This window comes from Cynocephalus volans, chromosome 14, assembly GCF_027409185.1.
Source record: "Cynocephalus volans isolate mCynVol1 chromosome 14, mCynVol1.pri, whole genome shotgun sequence".
Classification (NCBI taxonomy): Eukaryota; Metazoa; Chordata; class Mammalia; order Dermoptera; family Cynocephalidae; genus Cynocephalus; species Cynocephalus volans.
In genome coordinates, this window is record NC_084473.1 from 11539429 (window position 1) to 11559562 (window position 20134).

The 20134-nt window shown below is 38.0% G+C and overlaps 1 protein-coding gene across 1 annotated transcript in view; it reads right to left on the reverse strand.

The window, feature by feature from the left end:
• ROCK2 (Rho associated coiled-coil containing protein kinase 2) overlaps window positions 1-15576 on the reverse strand; it is a 153339-nt gene extending 137763 nt beyond the window's left edge. The window contains exon 1 of the mRNA XM_063077574.1: window positions 14922-15576. Within this exon, the coding sequence (XP_062933644.1) occupies window positions 14922-15062 (141 nt within the window). The 5' untranslated portion in view covers window positions 15063-15576. The remainder of the gene's footprint in view (window positions 1-14921) is intronic.
• Between the last annotated feature and the right edge of the window lie 4558 nt (window positions 15577-20134).

Below are 20134 nucleotides of genomic sequence, written 5' to 3' on the forward strand. Positions count from 1 at the left end.
ACCACGCTCTCCCAAGTGAGCTAACCGGCCATCCCTACATAGGGATCAGAACCCTTGGCCTTGGTGTTATCAGCACCACACTCTCCCAAGTGAGCACCAGGCTGGTCCCTCTCTGTATCATCTTGAAAGACAAAACTTCCCTATGCTAAATCCTATAACAATCCTCTCTCCCCCCAAAATATCAGTGTTTCTTAAAAATTTACTCACAGTGTTTCATTTTACAACTTCCCTAAGAGAGAAATTTTATAAGCCAATTTTGTACTAGAGTTTTCTTGTATTAGTTCTAAATTTAGTTTTATTTGTTTCATTTGCTGTTTTCCTATTATGGAAATGTCTTAAATATAGAAAACAATCTTTTTTCTAAAAGCCTTCAAAATTGACAGCCTCCCCATTTTTTTTCCAAAAATATATGCTTGCAGCCTCCCCATTTTACAGCCTCCCCATTTTTTACAAAAATATATGCTTGCAGCAGAAATTATTTTTCAAAACTACCAGCAAAATCCTTTAGGTGAGTTTTCTTGTTATGTTTTATTAACATAACACCATGCTTTTGCGACTAAATTCTTCTTTAACCTGAATATAATAGCACTGACGAAACATTCATATTCCAACTTTAAATGTTGCGATCATGAGTTATATATTCCATTTAAGCTATAGCAAGAAATAATGCCTTAGAATATTTTCAGCATGAACACATAACTGAATCATGTCTCAAAATAAATGGCATTTTTGCAAATACTTAGAAATGCTGAAGCATCTTGCAAACACTGAGGTATTACGAAATTAAGGATTCTCATCACCAGATTGTAAAACGTTTCCGATTGGAAAAATACTTCCAATGAATATACTTATAAATCACACAAAACAAGCTACTAAAGATAACTGCCAAAATATATTAAGTCAGTGGAAGAAGGGTCACTCAGTTTCAGATGTATTTCACATTTCTAAATTTCTAATTATTTTTCTATATAAAGTTACAGGACTACACCAGTTGTTGGGTTGAGGCAAAAACTAATAACTACACCAATCGTCCTGTTAAAGCAATTCATAACTAAAACCAAAACGTTTCATTACTGTCAGGGCTAGGGCTCAGACTCTTCAAATCCACTGTACAGACTGGGTCACCAGACCCCTCATACACGCAGGTCCACAAGCTTTAGGTAATTGGGAAAGATCCCAGGAGCTGTTGGTAGATGACACAAGCTTGGTCCTCAGCAGCAGCAGTGGTGGGGGCAGCCTTTCAGGGCATCCCGGGGGCACTGGCAGCAGCAGCAACAGCCTCCAGCAGCAGTAGCAGCCTCCCCATGGCCCACCCCGCCAGGGTCATCCCAGGGGTGGGAAGCCATGTAGATCAGAGCCACTCGTCCTTTATACTTAAGTCATAACCCAGAACACCTGGGTGCACATGCGCAATTACATTAGACAATAGCCAAGGAACACCTGGGCGCACATGCATATTTACATCAAATGCTAGGCAAAATTCTGAGCATCTGAGTGGCCCTGACTATTTTCCTAGCACCAGCAATAATTTGGGAAGAATGAATACATTTTAAAAGATAAACCATCATAAATCTTTAGGGCTTTAAAGATACGTTTATTATGTGTCACCCTGGGGTCTCATAAATATTAATTAATTCTGTCTTGGTCACAAGTGTGTGCAGTTTTATCAGCCATAGAGACAGAATCTACAGGCTGAATTACTAAAGATTTCAAATACTAAAGAAGGCAAAAATCACAACTGCCACTCCTCTAAAAGCTATAAGTATTATCTCAAAAACCAATAAATGTAAATTTTTGCTTTCATATTTCTGAAATAGGAACATACCCCTTAGCCACCAAAAATGAAATAGCCAAACATCAGGAACTCTGATATAGAAGTACTTTGGAGAATGAGAAATATGAACACCATATCCACTGTCCATGAATTGCCTGGTTGTGTCTAATTTTAAATGACATAAAGAGAAATAATTACCGAAAAAATGCATTTTAAAAAACAGTAACATACTCATGACTGTTGGGAAAATATAGGAAAATGGTCAGGGCCCCTTAGATGTTCAGAATTTTGCCGAACATTTGATGTAATTGAGCGTGCACCCAGGTGTCCTGCGTTATGGACTTAAGTATAAAGGATGAGTGGCTCTGATCCATGGCGCCCGCCCGCCCCCCCACCCCCAGGGGGTCACGGGGAAGCTGTTACTGCTGCTGGAGGCTGTTGCTACCAGTGTCCCTGGGACCCTCCGAGAGGAGGCCAAGGCTGCAGCTACTGCTGCAGACACGAGGGACTGAGCTCGTGTCATCTGCCAATGGCTTCCAGGATCTTTCCCAATTACCCAGCATGGACCTGCGTGTGAGGGGTCTGGTGACCCAGTCTGTACAATGGGTTTGAAGGATCTGAGGCCTAGCCCTGACAATACAAATGGAAACTTAGTATAAATAAAATAATGAAATGTTTTTGGCTTTAGTTATGAAATTGCCTAGCCATACAATTAGTGTAGCTATTGCCTCAACCCGACAACAGGCGTAGTGTAGCTTGACAATGACTATTAATGTAACCAATAACTTGAAAGTTGCTTTGAAAATGAAATTTCAAAAAAGTTTTAAAATAAGAGTTTTGAATACTTTACATTTTATGTTTTACTCACTTTTAAAGAGATACAGAATAACTTTTGAATGTTTCTATTGTTTTTTAAAACACAGGCACAATTGTGGGATAGACATACACCATCCTAATTTAGGATAGGTGCTATGCTCTGAAGGACCATACATTCAATTCTAAATCTCTAGTGAAACTTTTTTTCCTGAATTTAAATCAACTCTCAGTGACTAAACTGTTACTATTTTTCCTGCCAACATTTATTAAGCATGAAACATCAAAATTATCTATTTCTATGCCCATAAGTTTCTATAGATATGTTTCTCACAGAAGGGTAAGATGTAATGATAAAATTTCTATATTGAAATTTTGTTTCATATATTTTACCACGATATTTTTTTCATTTCTATATTGATGCATCCTGTCTGATTCTCTCTTCAGAAAAGCTCAACAATTTAAGTTTCCTTTAAAATAAAAAAAATTTTTTTAAAAAGAAAAGCCTTGGTCTGATTCCTGTGGAGCCCTAAAAGAAAACATAAAATGGGATGACCTTGGATATTTCAGAACATCTGGCACCCCTTGATATGTCAGCATTTTCGACATACACAATTCTATATCCCCCCAAAATCTCAAGTATTTGTTTTTGGTTTTTTTCACTTAGTATAAGAAGCAACACCTACAGCATCTCTCAAACTCTGACCTACAATTGAGCTGCATCAAAACCACCTGACATGCTTGTTTAAATGCACATTCCGGGACCCACCTCAGGCCATCTAATTCAGAAGATCTGACACCATTTCCACCAAGCATTACAGGCATAATTCTGGCTTACATCAGGTAATTCTGATTTTCAGGCTTCACCCAAGCCTCAGTGAACCACAAAATTAAAGGAAGAAAAAATAAATAAGTATTCTTCCTTTTCTCAGATGTATTTTGGACTCAATGGCTACTTCTAGCAATCTTTGAATTACAATATTGCACTCCTCAGCTAAGTAGTTTCCAAACTTTCCTGCATGTAAGAATCACCTGAGGAACTTTTCAAATCTCTGATACCCAAGTCACACCACATACCAGTGATGTTACAATACCTAAGGGTAGAAGACAGACATCAGTATTTCTGACGATCTCCAGATGAGTTCTATATATAGCAAAGTTTGAAAACCACTGCCTTAGCTATTGGCTTTGACTGATACATATCATAAAAAACTTAAAATGATCTGTAAGAGCCAGGAATAAACCTTATCGATATTGAATTTTGAAATTCCAGGCATATATATATTTCTATTTTTTTAAGTCCAGTAAGGAAAATTTTTTTCAATACATTTATTAAAGCTTCTTTGAGATTACATTTTTTGAAAGAATATAAGACAAATATATTGGTTCACACTGAATGCAACTAATATAGGATCACACCATGTATCAAGAAAGTTCAGAGAAAGGTTCATCATTATCTCTCATTTGCACATTCATTTCACAGTGATTACATTTTGAGAAATATCATTAAGAAGCTCATACAAAAATTCAAAGTTCATGTTTTAGATATTTAAAAGCAACTCCAAATATTTTGTTAATCCCAATGAATTTTATTCTAAATTTAGAATAGTTGCAATATTGGCATCAGCATTAGTTTCACATTTTACATTTCTTCCCCGAATTTCTGATTTGCTCTTTTCTCTGAAAGACATAGTATGTTTGATATCTTTTCTTCTCACCTTTACCAATTCGCTAAATGCTGAGGGCATGTCCTGTTAGCAGCACTTTATAAAATCTAATGATTTACAAAGAATATTTTTTAAATCTTGATTCTTGAAACAAAGGCAAACTAGCCAACCATAACACACCGGTTTCAACCATTCAACTTTAATGTTATTCACTATGTAACACAGTAAAATATGGCTAAACATATTTAAATGTGTAAGAGCCCAAAGTACCACATAACTCTATAATAAATAACAAAGTTGTCTCAAAAGGATGAAACGTTTTCAAAATCATACTAATATTTTCACTAATATTTAATACTTTAAATGCTTTTGCAGGGATTTCAACATACAAAAACATTTTCACTAGATCTCGCAGATATCAAAGTTCATGACAACTGTACTAATGTACTTTGAGCGTAACTATCACTACAACCAAAAAAATTTTTTTAATTCATCTGTAATATATTGGAGAAGCATCTTAAATACCAAAAGAATTCCTTTCTAAAATTTTCCTTTACTGGTCAGAAAAAAGTCCCATATGTACTTACCTTTAATAAAAACTCAAAATAATTGCAGTCATCTAAACTTTAAATTCAGTAAGTATATTTTGAGTATGACTTCTAGACGAATCATACTTACATACAAGGCAAAACAGTAGGGTCACACCCTGATACAAAATGCACAAATAAGACAGTTACTTTTACATTTGAAAAGAACAACATATCTAGGATAAGATCCAAAAATTTGCACATAATGTAATCCCACAAGTCAATATCCAATGCCACCTGTGAATAAGAAGGGGCAACATTTGTATCTGTACGCTAAATTCAAATGGGTACTCAAAGATAAGCCAAATGCCAAGTGCAATTGTGTTTAAAACACCAATAGCTATCAATCCTCTAGAGGAACTGAGTTACTAAAGTAATACTAAAAGTTGTTTTGTAATCTTTATGTAGAACAGAAAAGTATAAAGATAAAAGCTGGGTCAAGATGAAAGAAGTAAGTTTATAAGCTTACTGCTAACATGCTCAAAACAATCAAAAGATGGAAGATGAACACAAATCAGAATTTTAAAAATGTGTAAAGACCATCATGCTTAAGTCAGAGGCCCTTAACATCTGTAGCTTAGATACAACCCAGTTAGTAGATTTCACTGCCATTATCAGGGCCTACACAGTTCAACAAAACTCATTCACTACCAGAAGCAAAAAGTATGACAAGGTTCTTTTTTAAAATGCTTAGTATTAACCAGGCCTTTCAGGTGTAGACACTAGTCAGTAGGATAATGCAACATACAGAGGGCTCTGATCTGTATTTATTTGTATTCTGTTTTTAAACATTGTAATTGGCCTGTAGTATACAAAATAAAACCTTTCACCAGTTGATCATCATCTCCTTGCACAAAAACAGAAACTGAAGTATATTTAAATATATTGATTCAAACTAGACCACACTCAGGGCACATTAGTAAAAATCAAAAGAACAAAATTAACAAGCACATGAAACAGTGCTTACCATCACCTGCCATTACAACAATTCTATAAATTTACTAAAAATCATTGAACTGTATACACTTACAATGGATGAAATTTATGGTATGTAAATTGGATCTCAATAAAGCTGTTGAAAATAAAAAGAACTAACAAAGTTAATAAGCCATATCTGACTATTTTCAACACCTGCTCTCTCTCAACTGCCAGACTTACCCCAGAGCTGACTCTAAGACCAAACAGGAGATTGAAACATGACTTGTCAAATGCACTACATTTGCAGGCTATACTTATTCATTCACTCAACAATTACCAAGGACTTACTACAAGCAAGATACTGTGTGTGTTGCTCTCCTTTGTCTGCTGAGCACCACCAAAAGAAGAAAAAGATCACAATTCTAAATTCACCTCTTTCTATAACTTTTAAATATAGTGCAAAGAGAACACAAAAAATTAAGCATTTGTGTTTATTAGGGAAAAAAACATTACAAACATTAAACAGTTTAAATCTAAATTAAAATGTTAGTAATCAGAATGCTTCATAATATCTGAAAAACTTTGAAAAGTCATTCATCATGACGTGTCATGACATTCTTGATTCCAGATCAAAATCTCTCATGCCCTTTCACTTTATTTTTAATTTTGTTAACAAATATTGCCTTACTATTATTCACAGCCAATATGCCTTTTCAAAGGATTTCACCCTATGAACACACCACAAGCATTTCATCTGACCTTACTCATGAAGTGCTGTTCCAACACAGGCATGCCTAGGTACATAAGAAGGAACTGGATGTGTCTAATCAGAAGATAAGTTAGTGGGGAAGGGGAACAGATGACACATATAAATGATAAAGGCTGTTCAGTCCATATAAGGTGTCTTTACTTCACCTAAAACACTTAAGTAAAATTAGTTTAAATCCTTTCCAAGACAAACTGTTTCAGCACAATCCAGAAAACACCCAAATCACAATTCACTTTTCCTCCATGACCTCCAATTAATTCTACTACCCAAACCCATCCTCCCTGCATATATAGATGTCTACTTATCTTCCTTCCTATGGACAGGTAAGAACCAAGAGACAGGAACACATATCAAATGTTTATTTGCGGACTACTTTAGTATCTCTTCAAGCAGGGATATATTTCTACAGGTTATCTCTACTGTTATTTATTTTTTTATTTTATTTTTTTTCTACTGTTATTTAAAAAAGAATTATTTGTTAGTTCATTCAACAAATATTTACAGAATACAATAGGAAGACAAAAAAGATCCATGCCCTAAAAGAGCTTGTATTTTGTGAACTAAATAAAAATAAACTTGGAAGCCAAGAAACACATAAGAAAGCAAAGCTTAATATAGAAGAGGTCTTCAAAAAGTTTGTGGAAAGATTTATATTATTTTTTAATTCTATTTTTCCATGAACTTTTTGAAATACCCTCACACTAAGCATTCCTCATCCCTATCGTCCAGGTAATTAAGATAACACCAACCTTACTCTGGCCTATTTCCATTTAAAGTATTGCTAGAGAAATGTATTGCTCTGCTATTCATTTCCATGACAAAAAAACAAGCCCAATAATGAAGTGTTAGAAATTAGTTCCAAGTCATTACCCCTGGAAAATAAAATTTCTATTACTTGCTTTACAACTAAAGAACCCTGAAACTCTTAGAGAAAAAAAGAAAGTAGCCATTAAATAAAAAGCAATCGACTATAACAAAAAACATTATAAAGCACTTTAGATATCTAAGCAAACAAGCCATACTTTACTCAAAATAAAACAATCCATAAAATCATTCTTGAACTTAGAAACATTCCCCAAAAGTTTATCAACAATGAACCAAGAACGAATCTTAATATTTCCCTTTTGTCATACGTACGTATATACACACTCAGAAATGCTATTATGAGCAAATGCTTCCCAAAAAGATAAGTGAGGGAATTTAGGACAGCCAACTGTAGAATTTATAAGAGTATCTATATAATTTAATCATATGTGGGGGGGGGGAGTACAAAGAGGAAAGGAGAATGACTCCAATCAAGGATAAAGTGAGAGTTGACAGTTTCAGTGGAGCCCCAAATGCCACCATGATTTCACATCGGTGTTAATATTAAGCTCCAATTTAAATATAAGCTATCCCACCAATGGAAAATGTTCTTTTGTGTTATTTTTTAAAGCTATAATAAGTTGCACCAAGTCATCCACATTCTCTTCAACAGTAATTGCTTATCACTAACAGCCCCCATGCCTTTTTTTTAATGCCAGCACAGAAAAGTCTTAAGTATAGTTTAGAGTAGTATTTCCATGAAGAAACTCAGGATGTCCAAATGGAGAACAGATCTATACTCATTTCCCTCTTTCTCATCACAACCACTGCTCTCCGAATAGAAAGTATAAAACAGAGATAATATAAACAGAGGCTCCCAATTAATATTTTGGAAATTCTGATACACAGCAAATCTCCTGATAAGATCTTTGCACCCGTACTTCACATTTTCCATCAAATTTTTATATGGAACCAAAATATCAACAGAAATAAAGCCATTAGAGTGCTACAAGAAAAGTAAAGTATATGACATCATAATCTTGGTAATGGAGAATTTCCTAAGCATGACACCTAAGCCAGAAATCACTCTACAGTAAAACATCAATAAACTGGACTACATAAATACTTCTTATTATTCATTAAATGTTAAAAAAATGACAAAGCACATGTATAGTATAATATCATTTTTTAAATTTTTTAGATAGATAATAATATACCAAAATGTTAATTTAAAAAGTGGTTATCTGTAAGTGGGAAAACTGTGTCATTAGCATTTATACCTTTCTATGTTTCCTAAATTTTCTGCAATAAGAACATATTATTTTTATAATTTTTAAAAAAGCATATCTTTCTTCACTTCAAAAACTAAAATCTATTTTTCCCTGTCTCAGCCATGGCTGGCTACCTAGTTCCTTCAGGTACAGATAAAACTAATAAGAAATGGCTTTTGAACAGGGCTTGGTTTAAATAGACCATGACTGAGGATTTGAGATAGTTACTAAGATGGAAGAAATGGAAATAAAACATCTATTAGTACACTGAATTTTAACAAAGGTGTCAAAGCAATAAGAAAAAAAAATGTTTTTCTTTTAAATAGGGCTGGATAGTCTGAATAGTCACATGGGGAAAAAAATTAACCTCAACCCCCAACTCATACCACACACTAAATTTGGCTTTAAGTCTATCCTAGACCTAAACACAAAAGTTAAACCATAAAGCTTCTAGAAGAAAACAAAAGGAATATCTTTGTGACATGGGGCTAGGCAACAATTACTTGGGCAGAAAAAGCAATAACCATAAAAAAAATTTGGTTAAAGAAAACAGACATGCCACAGACTGGAAGAAAAATTTGCGAAACACATATTTGACAAAGAGTTTTCTCTTTATATATAAAAAACTCTTCATGTATCTAGGATATATAAAGAACTTGTACAACCTCAATAATAAACAACCCAATTTTTAAAAATGGGCAAAATGAAATTATAATGCTTTGAACAGATGATTCACAAAGGAAGATATAGAAATGGCCAGTAAGTGCATAAAAAAGTACAACATTAGTCATCAGGGAAATGCAAGTTAAAAATCACTTATCAGATATCACTACCCCCCACAGAATACCTCAAATTTAAAAGTTGAGTGTTGGTGAGGATGTAGAACAACTGGAACTCTTATGTATTGTGGCATAACCACTCTGAAAAAGATCTGACCGCTTCTTAAGTAATCTCGTAATCGAACTACAAGGGATTTAACCAAGAGAAATAGAAACATGTCCTCACAAAGACAATACATGTTGTTCAAAGCAGCTGTATTAAGAGCCAAAGTATCAGTACAATCTGAAAACGGCCTAGGTATTTATCAATAGGAGATGGCTGAACAAACTGTGGTTCACACATAAAACAAAATACAACTCAGCAATAAAAAAGGAACTGCTGATATACACAACAACATGGATGAATCTCAAAAACTATACTGAGCTAAAGAAGCCAGACACAAAAAAGTACATACTATATGATTCCATTTGTATGATGTTCTAGAAGAGACAAAAATTATCTTTAGTGGGAAAAAAGAAAATTAGAAGAGTGACTGCCTCCGAGTATGGAATTAGCTGAAAAGACATATGAGGGCGATTCTGGGTTGTTAATATGGTCTATATTTTGATAAGGATTTGCATTACACAGGTGTATGCATATGCCATACTCACCAATGGTACATTTAAGATTTATACATTTCACTGTGTGTAAATTTAATCTTTAAAAAACCTAAACAAATATCGAATTCTGCTTAATGTAATGCATGCTGAAGTGTTTAAAGGTAAAGTATACTAATATCTCCAACCTAATTTTCATGAATCAAAAATAAAAGATGTATTGATAGAAGGTTAAAGGGATGAATAGATGAGGTAAAGAAAATACAGCAAAATACTAAATAGACAATGAATACATCAATATTTGTTCTTAATTATACCTCCTTTACTAATCTTCGAAATTTTCCATAATAAAATATTGGTGGGAAATTTAAACTCTATTAAACTCTATCCATTACATTAAGCGGAACATAACATATCTTAAAATCCAGCAATTCCACTCCCAGAATATGTCCACCCTACAGAAACTTCACCTGGGCTCCAGGAATGCCCCAAGCAACACCTTCCATTATAGCAAAAAAAAAAAAAAAAAAAAAGAAAGAAAAATCACCTAAATATCCATCAAGTAGATTGGAGCTATACTGTGATTTATGGTGACAGAGAAAATGACTAAACCACAATGTGGGTGGAATCTTAGAAACACAATTTTGAGTGAAAAAAAGCACATTCATTAAAAAAAATACAAATTCTGACATTTTATAAAGCTAAAAAAACAAGTAAAACTAAACAATATTGTTTAGGGATAAACACAAATGTGGTAATCTATAAAATAAAGCAAAGGAAGAATAAAATGTTCAGGGTAGCAGATGAGAGAGCACGCAGAAGACTGAACCACGCAGCAGCACACAGTAACTTCAATAGGCTGGTGTTTCATTTATTAACTTGTGTGGTGATTTCACAAAAGTTGTTTTTTATGCTTTATAAACTTATATTTGCATGCTGTATTCTTTTAATATTTAGATATTTTGGAATTCAAAATGGGGAAAAAGAAGGCTATCTGACCAAGACTCAAAAAGCCAAAAAAAACCCCTAAGCTTCAAGGTAACTATCCACTATTTCCTTTTAAAAGTCTACATTTCCTTACCTAGTCTACATTGGCCTTACCATAGGGCCCAGATGTTTTGGAATTCAGAATTTTTTTGGATTTTAAAATGCAGTATAAATAGTGTATATTCCCTAAAACCCTCTTGGGAATCTAGGACAGCAACCTGAAATCAAACACATTAATATTTATCCAGCAAAAGCTATTATTATTTACACCAAGAGGGATGAATGGACTACAAATATTTTAACTAACATCAGATCGGGTCAGATGTTTGGTAAAATCAAATTTTACCAAAAACTTGGTTTTCAGAGCCTTTTGTACATCAGAATTGTGGACAAGGGATTGTGGATCTGTACTTGCAAAGAGGTTCAACTTCACCTAAATATTAAATTCAGTACATCACTTGTTTTTTAACCTCCCTATCTAACTCATTTTCTTTAAAGATTTCCTGAATATCAAAATGCAAGTTTTAAAGTAAACCATTCCCTTTTATACTATAAATGCTCAACCCTTATTTCACAAAAGAAATACATGCATAAAACAATTTTTCAACTTTTATTCTATTTCATTTTATTATGTTGTTATAATATTCTCACTTATTACATAATGGGGAAAAAATACACATACAATTTTATTTTAATGAGGCAAATAACCAGTGGCAAGGTGAAAAAGGCTAAGCACTGTGATAAATATTTTCATATAGTTTATAAGTGTAATGAAATCAAATTAAGTGTTTTGTATTTTAAGACACTGAAAATTGTAAATAAACTTTTAATCACCTTTGCCCATCTACTGAAGTTTTAAGTAACAGTTTACCCTAGCCTAGTACTACAGGTTGTTACAACTGTTTACTCATTGAAAGGGTAAAATAAATTAAAACCCCAAAGCACAGACCTTTAGAAAGACATCTCTCCAGCATAACACTAAAACACAATTCTTTTTACCATAATAGGTAAGCAATACGAGAAGCTGAGTCTTGACAACAAAACATAGGTATTTACCCAAAGGTTCCAAACATGGCAAAAGCATAACACTGAAGACCCTCCTCCAAAAAAAAAAAAAAAAAGCTTACAGAAGCAAACCCCTCTCAAAACTCTATTTTTAAATAATAACAAGCAGCTCAACAATCTGAACCACAAAAGACATACATTCTCTTCAGATTAATTTAAGGACCCACATAAAGCAACGAGCTTCTGCAAAGAAACTAGGTAATTTAGTCTCTACACTAATAGTCTCGGAATCCAGCTACACTTGATGATTACTAGCTCTTTTCTGATAGCAAACTCAAATGATAATGCTACTCATTCAAAATTATGTAGCAAGAAATAGTTGCAAATAAAAGCATTTTCCCTTTCAAAGGAAATTTAAAGCAATTTAACTTAAAATATGCTAAATGCACACAGGAGAAGATAACCAAGTTTAATGAGCACTACTATGTACCAAACCCTGAACTAAATACTTTACATGTTATTTCATACAACTTTTTTTCTTTCGAAAAAAATTTTACTTTCTAGGCCTACCCTACTGAAAGTATTATACCGTAATTATTTCCAGTATACCTGTTACTTTTGTCATCTTAGGCAGTACACAACTTTCAATGGTACTTTCTGAGCTCCTGAATGAAGTAACTAAGTTTCATGGCTGTTCGTATTAGACTATATTCCTTTAAGTTTTCTCTGTTAAAGACCAAATACTTTATATAGCAAAACCAAAAGAAACACTATATGCAGTAAAACAATGATCAATTGTCAAATGCAGCCAAAGTGGTAAGGTTTCCAATCTTTAAAGTGATTCCAGCCATTTCATCATCAGGATTTCAGGAAACAAATTTTTATAACATTCTTCTAAAAATTAATGGCAGAGTTTTGCTTTATAAAAATGAAAACATTCTGGAGATGGATGGTGGTGATGGTTGCACAACAATGTGAATGTCCTTAATGCCACCAAAAATGTTTAAAATGGTAAATTTTATGCTATGTAGATGATACCACAATAAAAAATTAATTTCTTCTAATACATGACACAGTGAAATATACATAATTTAAGGCCAATTTATTATAACATGTTTTTTGTTTTTAATTTCAGTTTATCAATTTGCAACACCACAGCAACAGGAAAAGCAGAGACATTTTTTGGCTTGATAAGATTTACTGCATCTCAGAAGCATAATATTTAATCAACTAAAAGAAGCAATAAAAGAGTGTCAAGTCAGCAACATCTGAGGTCAACTCTCATATCTGTAATATATCACCCTAATAAAAGTGTCTTGGCTATATTAATCACTCAATAAATGAATGGACTAAATTGTTCACTGAGCATGTGAAATGTTTCATTTCTAAAATAGCCTTTATTTTAACAATTTATAAAACACTTTAATAAAACAAAATATATGATCATATTACATAACAGCTTAGATTCAAGCTCAGAATATCCCTAAATAATTATGATTAACATCATTGAAGACCCAAGAAATGAAAGTGAAGTGTAAAAAATTTCTATCTGGGATTGAGTATGAACCTGATGAATACTTGAGATTTGCTGTACTATATTTAACTGAACTTTCTGGCCTTAGGTCAAAGTTTTGCTAGCAAAATACCAAAGTGAAAATGCTGGGAGTGAAGCCCAGAGTCTCTGCTTTAGCCTACGAAAAGCTATGCCCTCCATGCATGCCCTCCTCCAAAAACTGTCCAGGATGTCATGTTCCCATGAGAACACAGGAGCAACACACTAACCCAAAAATCAGTAAAAGAAAACATCAAACGTGTGATACAGTATCTCTCTATTCCGCGCACTGTATAGAAAGCCACACACACTTCAGTCAGTTCCTGTGTTTTGGCCAAACAGGACTGAGTCACTCTGCAAATGATTCCAGAAACCTCAAAGGATAACCAACGGCCTCTAAAGAAAAAACAGTCAGTCCCTGGAAAGGGAGGAGACAGTTTTTGTCATCATATAGACACTAGCTTTCTCTCAGCAGGGAACTGAACATCTGCATTCTGTGACAGAATGTCCAAAGGATCCAAGGATCACCCACCCTATTTCTAGTTCTCCAGAGTTAATTTAATATCCAGAGTATCTTTTTCGCTTTCTTCTCCTCGTCAAGGTAAAAATCCACAACCCCTTTTACCATCTCTACAAAATAATAAACCAGCACTCTACGGTGCATTTCTAATTTGTAAAACATGTTCCTTTCTTAAAAGCCAACTAGAAGGGTTTTACGTGGCTATTAATTTGGATTTCAAAAGCGGCCGTCTTAGGAAAAAGATACAATGAAGGGGAGATTTATTCCATTCTACAATTCAGACTAATTTTTTGGCTCTGGCGCAGTAATCTCGGGAAATTAAATTTACAAGAGTTGAAATGTATTAAATTGCATACAGAATGTTCAAAGACAAATGAAAACAGTAACACTTCAGCTATGTGTTCCACGATTTCAGGCTAAAAGGAAAGAGTGTGGGCAGCTCTTCGTCAGGTACCCAGGTGGGTACTCCCAATAGGGACAACCACTAGATTTCTGTCTCCCTTGCTTGCACCCAAATCCCCACGCAGCATGACACTTTCAAATTGGCTAGTATGGTGTCCGAAGAATAGCCAATCCCCCACCCTACTCCCCAAGTCGAGTGGGTAGTCGGGAAGCAGAAGAGGGGTGTTTCCTTCCAGTGCTCCAAGAAAGGGGTAGCCGGGGATGACACCAGCTCCAGCAGGAGGTAGAAGGGAGGACTGCTAGAGGTGGGTCTCTACGCTCGGAACTTAGTCGCAGAAGCGTTTGGTCTCCGGCCCCGGCTGCCGGAAGCTGGACCGGGTGGGGCGAGACCTCCCCGCTTCCCACGGGTGGGTGGACGGGGGGGGAGGTGAAGCATGAGCTAGAACAGGGAGGGCTCCCAGGCCCCGGCCACCTACCAGCAAGCTCTCCACGTTGATGGGGGAGCGAGGATCTCGGATCAGCGACTCCAGCTTCCTCTGGCGGCTCGCTCCCGCCGCGTCCCCCGGCACGGCCTCGGGGGCGCCGGGCATTTTCCCAGTCGGCGGGGGCCGGCTCATGCCGCCACCGCCGGGCCCTCACTCTGGCTCCTCGCGCTCTGGTCCGGCCGCCTAGGGGCCTAGCGCCGCCCCCGAACCCCCGGCTCCAGGAGGGGCTCCGCCCGGGCCCACCAGCCGCCTCGAGCTCCGGCTTCGGGGCTCCGCGCCAGTGTGGGGCGCGGGGCGCGGGGGCTGCTCCAAGGGGCCCGGACAGGCCCGGCCGGGAGCGGCGAGGAGCAGACGGCGTCCCCGCCCCTCAGTCAGATTCGCGCCGCCGGCTCCGCTGGTCCGCGGCGAGCTCCCGCAGGACTCCGCGGGCGGGAGCGGGGAAGTGGTGCCGCCACCGCCGCGGCCCGGCCCACCCTCTGGGGCCCCGGGATGCTGAAGCCCAGGCTCGGGCAACTACGGCCGCCGCCGGCCCGCTCCCATAGTCGCCGCCGGCCACCTCGCAGTCTCACAAGCCCGCCGCCCTCACACGCACTCCAGCGCGGCGGCCCGTCTCCAGCCGCGCGCCGCCGCTACCCACAAGCCCCTCCGCCCGCGGCCGCCGGCGCGCGCCCCCGCTCTGCCCGCCCCGTCTCGCCGCGCGCGCGCGCCTTCGCCCGCCCGCCCTGCCCTTCGGCCTCCGTTCGCTGAGCTTCGTTTCTCCTCGTCCCTCTTCCTTTCTTCTCCTCCGCTCGGTTTTGCGTCACTTTCTCCTTTTGCGCCCCCTTCCCTCACCCTCCGTATCCCCCTTTTTGGGGTTCAAAGAGGCGAAACGGCCCGGCGCGCGGTCACCGCCGAGGACCCACGTTCGGGGCTCGGTCTGCTCCCGGCTCCCCTCACGTCCCCTCCCGCCCGACACTGCAGTGGCCGGCGACCCCGCGGCCTCTGAGGCGGCCCCCCAGCCCCCGCCGCCCAATCCTGACGCCGCCGGGCGGTGGGGTGCGGACAGGCGGGGGAAGGCCCGGCCCGCGCCCCCGGCCCGCCCGGCGCCCGCTGACTCAGCGCGCAGCTATGCGGGCCTCGCAGCGTCCGCGCCGGCGTGACAGCGACCGCCCGGGCTGCGCCTGCGAGGGGCCTGCCCGGGCCGCGGGCACGGACGTGGGGAGGCCAGGAGGGGGGCGCCGTGGGCACCGGGCGTCGGGAACTCAGAAGGAGCAGAGCGTTTGAGCCCTAGTCGTGGGCGGGAAAGTCTGAAATCCCCAGAACCTTTCTACATGTGCCTGACAGTCGTCTCCCAGCCTGGGCTTGAACGCTAACCACAGCAGGGGAACAGGGAGCGACAGAAAAACGCTTTCCGTCCGCAGGCCTTCGCGGGGTCCTTGCCTTTTGAGAGGGGTGGTTGTAGGGGCCGCTCCTCCACATTCCTGCCCTCTCGCGGCCGGTGCCATTGGTCAGATCCGCCCAGGGCGCAATCCGAAAAATATGTGCCAAGAGCTATAAAACTCTTCATAGAGCCTCTTTGACCCAGTAAACCCATTTAAGGAAGTACATTTCTAAGGAAATGATCCAAAGGGGGAAGGGGGGAGAACATGCATAAAGATGTTTACAGCAGGGTTATTCAGAATGTGGGTAATGACCAAAACCTGGGAATGGACCCAGCTGTCCAACGACTGAATAATCCAAACAAGCTCTGTCACATTAACAAAGAATTCTGGCAGGTATGCAGACTGTCGAGCACATGAAATTTTGGCAGATCCATGAAAAGGTTTATTGGAAATAAATGAAACAAAAAATACAAAAGAGTTTGTGCACACTATAAGTGTAAAATGAGTAACTGTAAGAATGGGAAGAAAATACAGTGGTTTTTAAGTGAATGGGATTTTTTTTCTGTAAAGATGCATAAGAGCACGTTAAAATCTTAAAAATTGGAAAACTGCACTGACACGTGCCACTCCAAAAAAAAAGCTACAATCTGATATCCATTAAGTAGTGAGAATCTTAAGAACCTTCTCACTGGCAAATCAATGATAAGCCCACAGATAGGCTAAGGCCTTAATCTTGTAAACATGGTGCTTTAATCAGTGAGTGTTCTAGAAGCTTCTTTCATTTTGGGTTAAAGCAACCCTTACCTGGTGGTAGGCGGGAAGGGGCCTTGGATGATCCAATAAAGCTTTTTCATTTCAGATAATAACACTGACTTCTGGTCAAAAGGTAAGTCCTTTAAGTTTGTATATTGAGTTAATACCTGCACAGACCCCACCAAGAAGACAGAGTGAGCTAGCACTACTCCTTATGCACTGGAGCAAAATAATGAGATAATCCATGATTATGGGTTCTTTTTCATGATGACAATATAATATTCAAGGAAAAAAGAACACTGTGTGGTTCTCAGGTTCCAAATTAATTTTGCAACGACTGGCTGTGTATTTGGATGGGGTTTGGTGGGATAACAGGAAACCGTGGTCTCAAATACTGGACATGGAAACTTTATTTTAAAAGAAAAGAAACTGACCAAAATACATATACTGGGCACATTCTGCATATGGTCATTTACATAGACTAGAAAAAGCCATAATGTAGATTTTTATCTAAGACCTATATCATTGTATACCTGGAAGAAGAGAAGTTTAATCTCTTGATATGAGTTAAACCTTTTTTTTGGGGGGGGGGGGGTCTGTGTGGCAATTCTTTTACAAAAGTAATGCACAAATGCATTCTTGTAAAAGTTCAAACAAACCAGAAATATATAGAACAACCTGAATAATTACTCTTCTAACTCTCTTTCCATATACGTTCTTTTATCACTCAAGGACTTTACCCATTCTCATACATAGATATATGTATATACACACATGTGTCTTTTCCCCACGGATATGGAATTATACCTTATAGTGTTTTGCAACTTGATTTTTTTCCACAGTTAGTAATATGTCTTAGAGATGTGTCCATGTCTGTAGACAGAGAGCTACCTCATTCTAACCGCTATACTCTATCCCATAGTATGGATGTATCATACTATATTTACTCTCTATTAGAGGGCACAGTGGTTAAGAACAGACTTCCAAGACAACTGCCTTGACTGAAATCCTGCCACTACTATGCACTAGCTGTGTGACCCTGAACAAGTTACCTAACTTCTCTGTGTCTCAGCAACCTCATAATGTTTGTTATAAAATGCTTAGAAAAGTGCAGGCCCTCAATAAATGTTAGTATTTTCTGTTTCCTCACTGTCACAATGTTGCCATGGACATCCTTGTATTTTTGCCTTCATGTGGAGATATTTGAATAGTGTAGATTCCAAAAAGTGGAATTGTCATAACAAAGGTAGGCATACTTCAAACAGTTACAGACACTGCCAAACTGTCCTTTAAAACGACTACACCAGTTTACAATCTCACCATCAGAAGAAACTGCTCATTTCCCTTCACATTTGCCAATATTAAATATTATAAATTGTAAATTTTTGCCAATTTAATGGACAAACAAAATGACACCTTGTTTAAATTTACTTGTTTAATTACTACTGGAGATGGGCATTTTGTGTGTCTGTTTCTTTTGAAATTACTTATTTATATCTTTTTTCCATTGGTCTTGCCTCTTAGTAATTTATAGGGGCTCCTTATGCATTATGGGTATTCTTCCTTGTTATAATATTAAAATATAGTTTGTGAATATTTTCTTCCAACCTATTGCTTGCGTTTAGTTTTGTGCTGTCTTTTGTTACACAAAAGTTTTTATCTTTTATGCAGTCAAATCTGTTGATATTTTCTATTATGACTTCTAGGTTTTGTATCTGGGTTGGTAAAGGTTTCAAATCCAGTGCTTAAGTCACATAGAAAACTAGAATTGCAACAGGGTATAAGAAAATGGCAGTTTCCTAATAAAATCAGCTCAGCTCATCCCAAAGCCATTATAGAGAGGGTCTCCCTGAGCTTGCTGTTCTCCCGCCCTGATTCCTATTGCTCCATATCTCTGTCCCAGAGATATGCTGCTTTTTTTTTCCCCCAGAGTCTGCTGCTTTTTAACACTGTCCCTGATGTGACCTGAGCCCAGATGAGACAGGCAGGAACTTGGACAAAAGCTTTTGTTCAATACTAAGGAAGAACAATACTATTTCAAACACAGAAAATACAGGGCATTTAAACAGGCTGGCCTATCAATGGATAAGGCTTTGATTCTGCCATCACTAGCTTACTGTGTAGGACTTAAAATCTCCACCCATTTCATGTGAATTTTGTCTGTTTCTTTTCTGTGTCTTTTCACTCCCAGCGATTTCTAAGTGGTTGGTGTCAATTTACTGTCCACTACCCAGCAACACCTTTCTAGCTCCTCTGACATTTCATAGTCCAAACTGAGGGTGCCTGCTCCCTCTTTTGTCTACTTGAGGTCCATCTCCTCAGTTCTGGTTTTTGACTTGAGGGACCTTCCTCTTCCCCAAAAATTAATTCACACTTCAGATGGAACTTTATCCTCTCCACACATACATACGGCTGTAAAAGGACCTTTTTTTGCCTTCAGTGTGGCTCTTGTAATTACTTGTTTAATGATAATAATTGTTATTTTAAGGGATTACTATGTGCCAGGCAGTGTGCTTTATAGAAATTATCTTAATTCTTGAGACAACCTTTTGCTAATGGTAATATTACTACGCCCATTTTACAGTGATGTAATAGTGACTCAGCTATATGTTAATTCAATGAATAAATTAATGAATGGATGGATGAATAAAAACAGTGAATTGTCAATGGTCCAGGTATCACCAGTAGAACACGAAACAACCTTTGCTACCTTACTTCACACTGCCAAACAACTCAGGCTGGTGGTGTTGTAGTGAGATGCTTCTGCCCCACATAAGACAGGAGTTAATAACAGAATAAAAGAATGAACTCTCAATACAGAGGTGCAATTATTTTTGTAAACTCCACTACTATAAAGGGTACAGAGTTTTGTGGTTTATGAAGTAGAGTTTCATCCTAAGTTTCATTCATGGTCCTGGTAATAACTCCCTGGGTGAATGAGAAAATAGCTGAAACCCTCTGTGAGTCAGTTTCCTCTTACACAAAACAGAAATAATGAAGCTTGGTTGTCATTAAGACTTCTTAAGATCTCTAGATGAAAGATGCTATGTTCATCCAAGACAAATCATTCACCAGTATACTGTGGAAGAT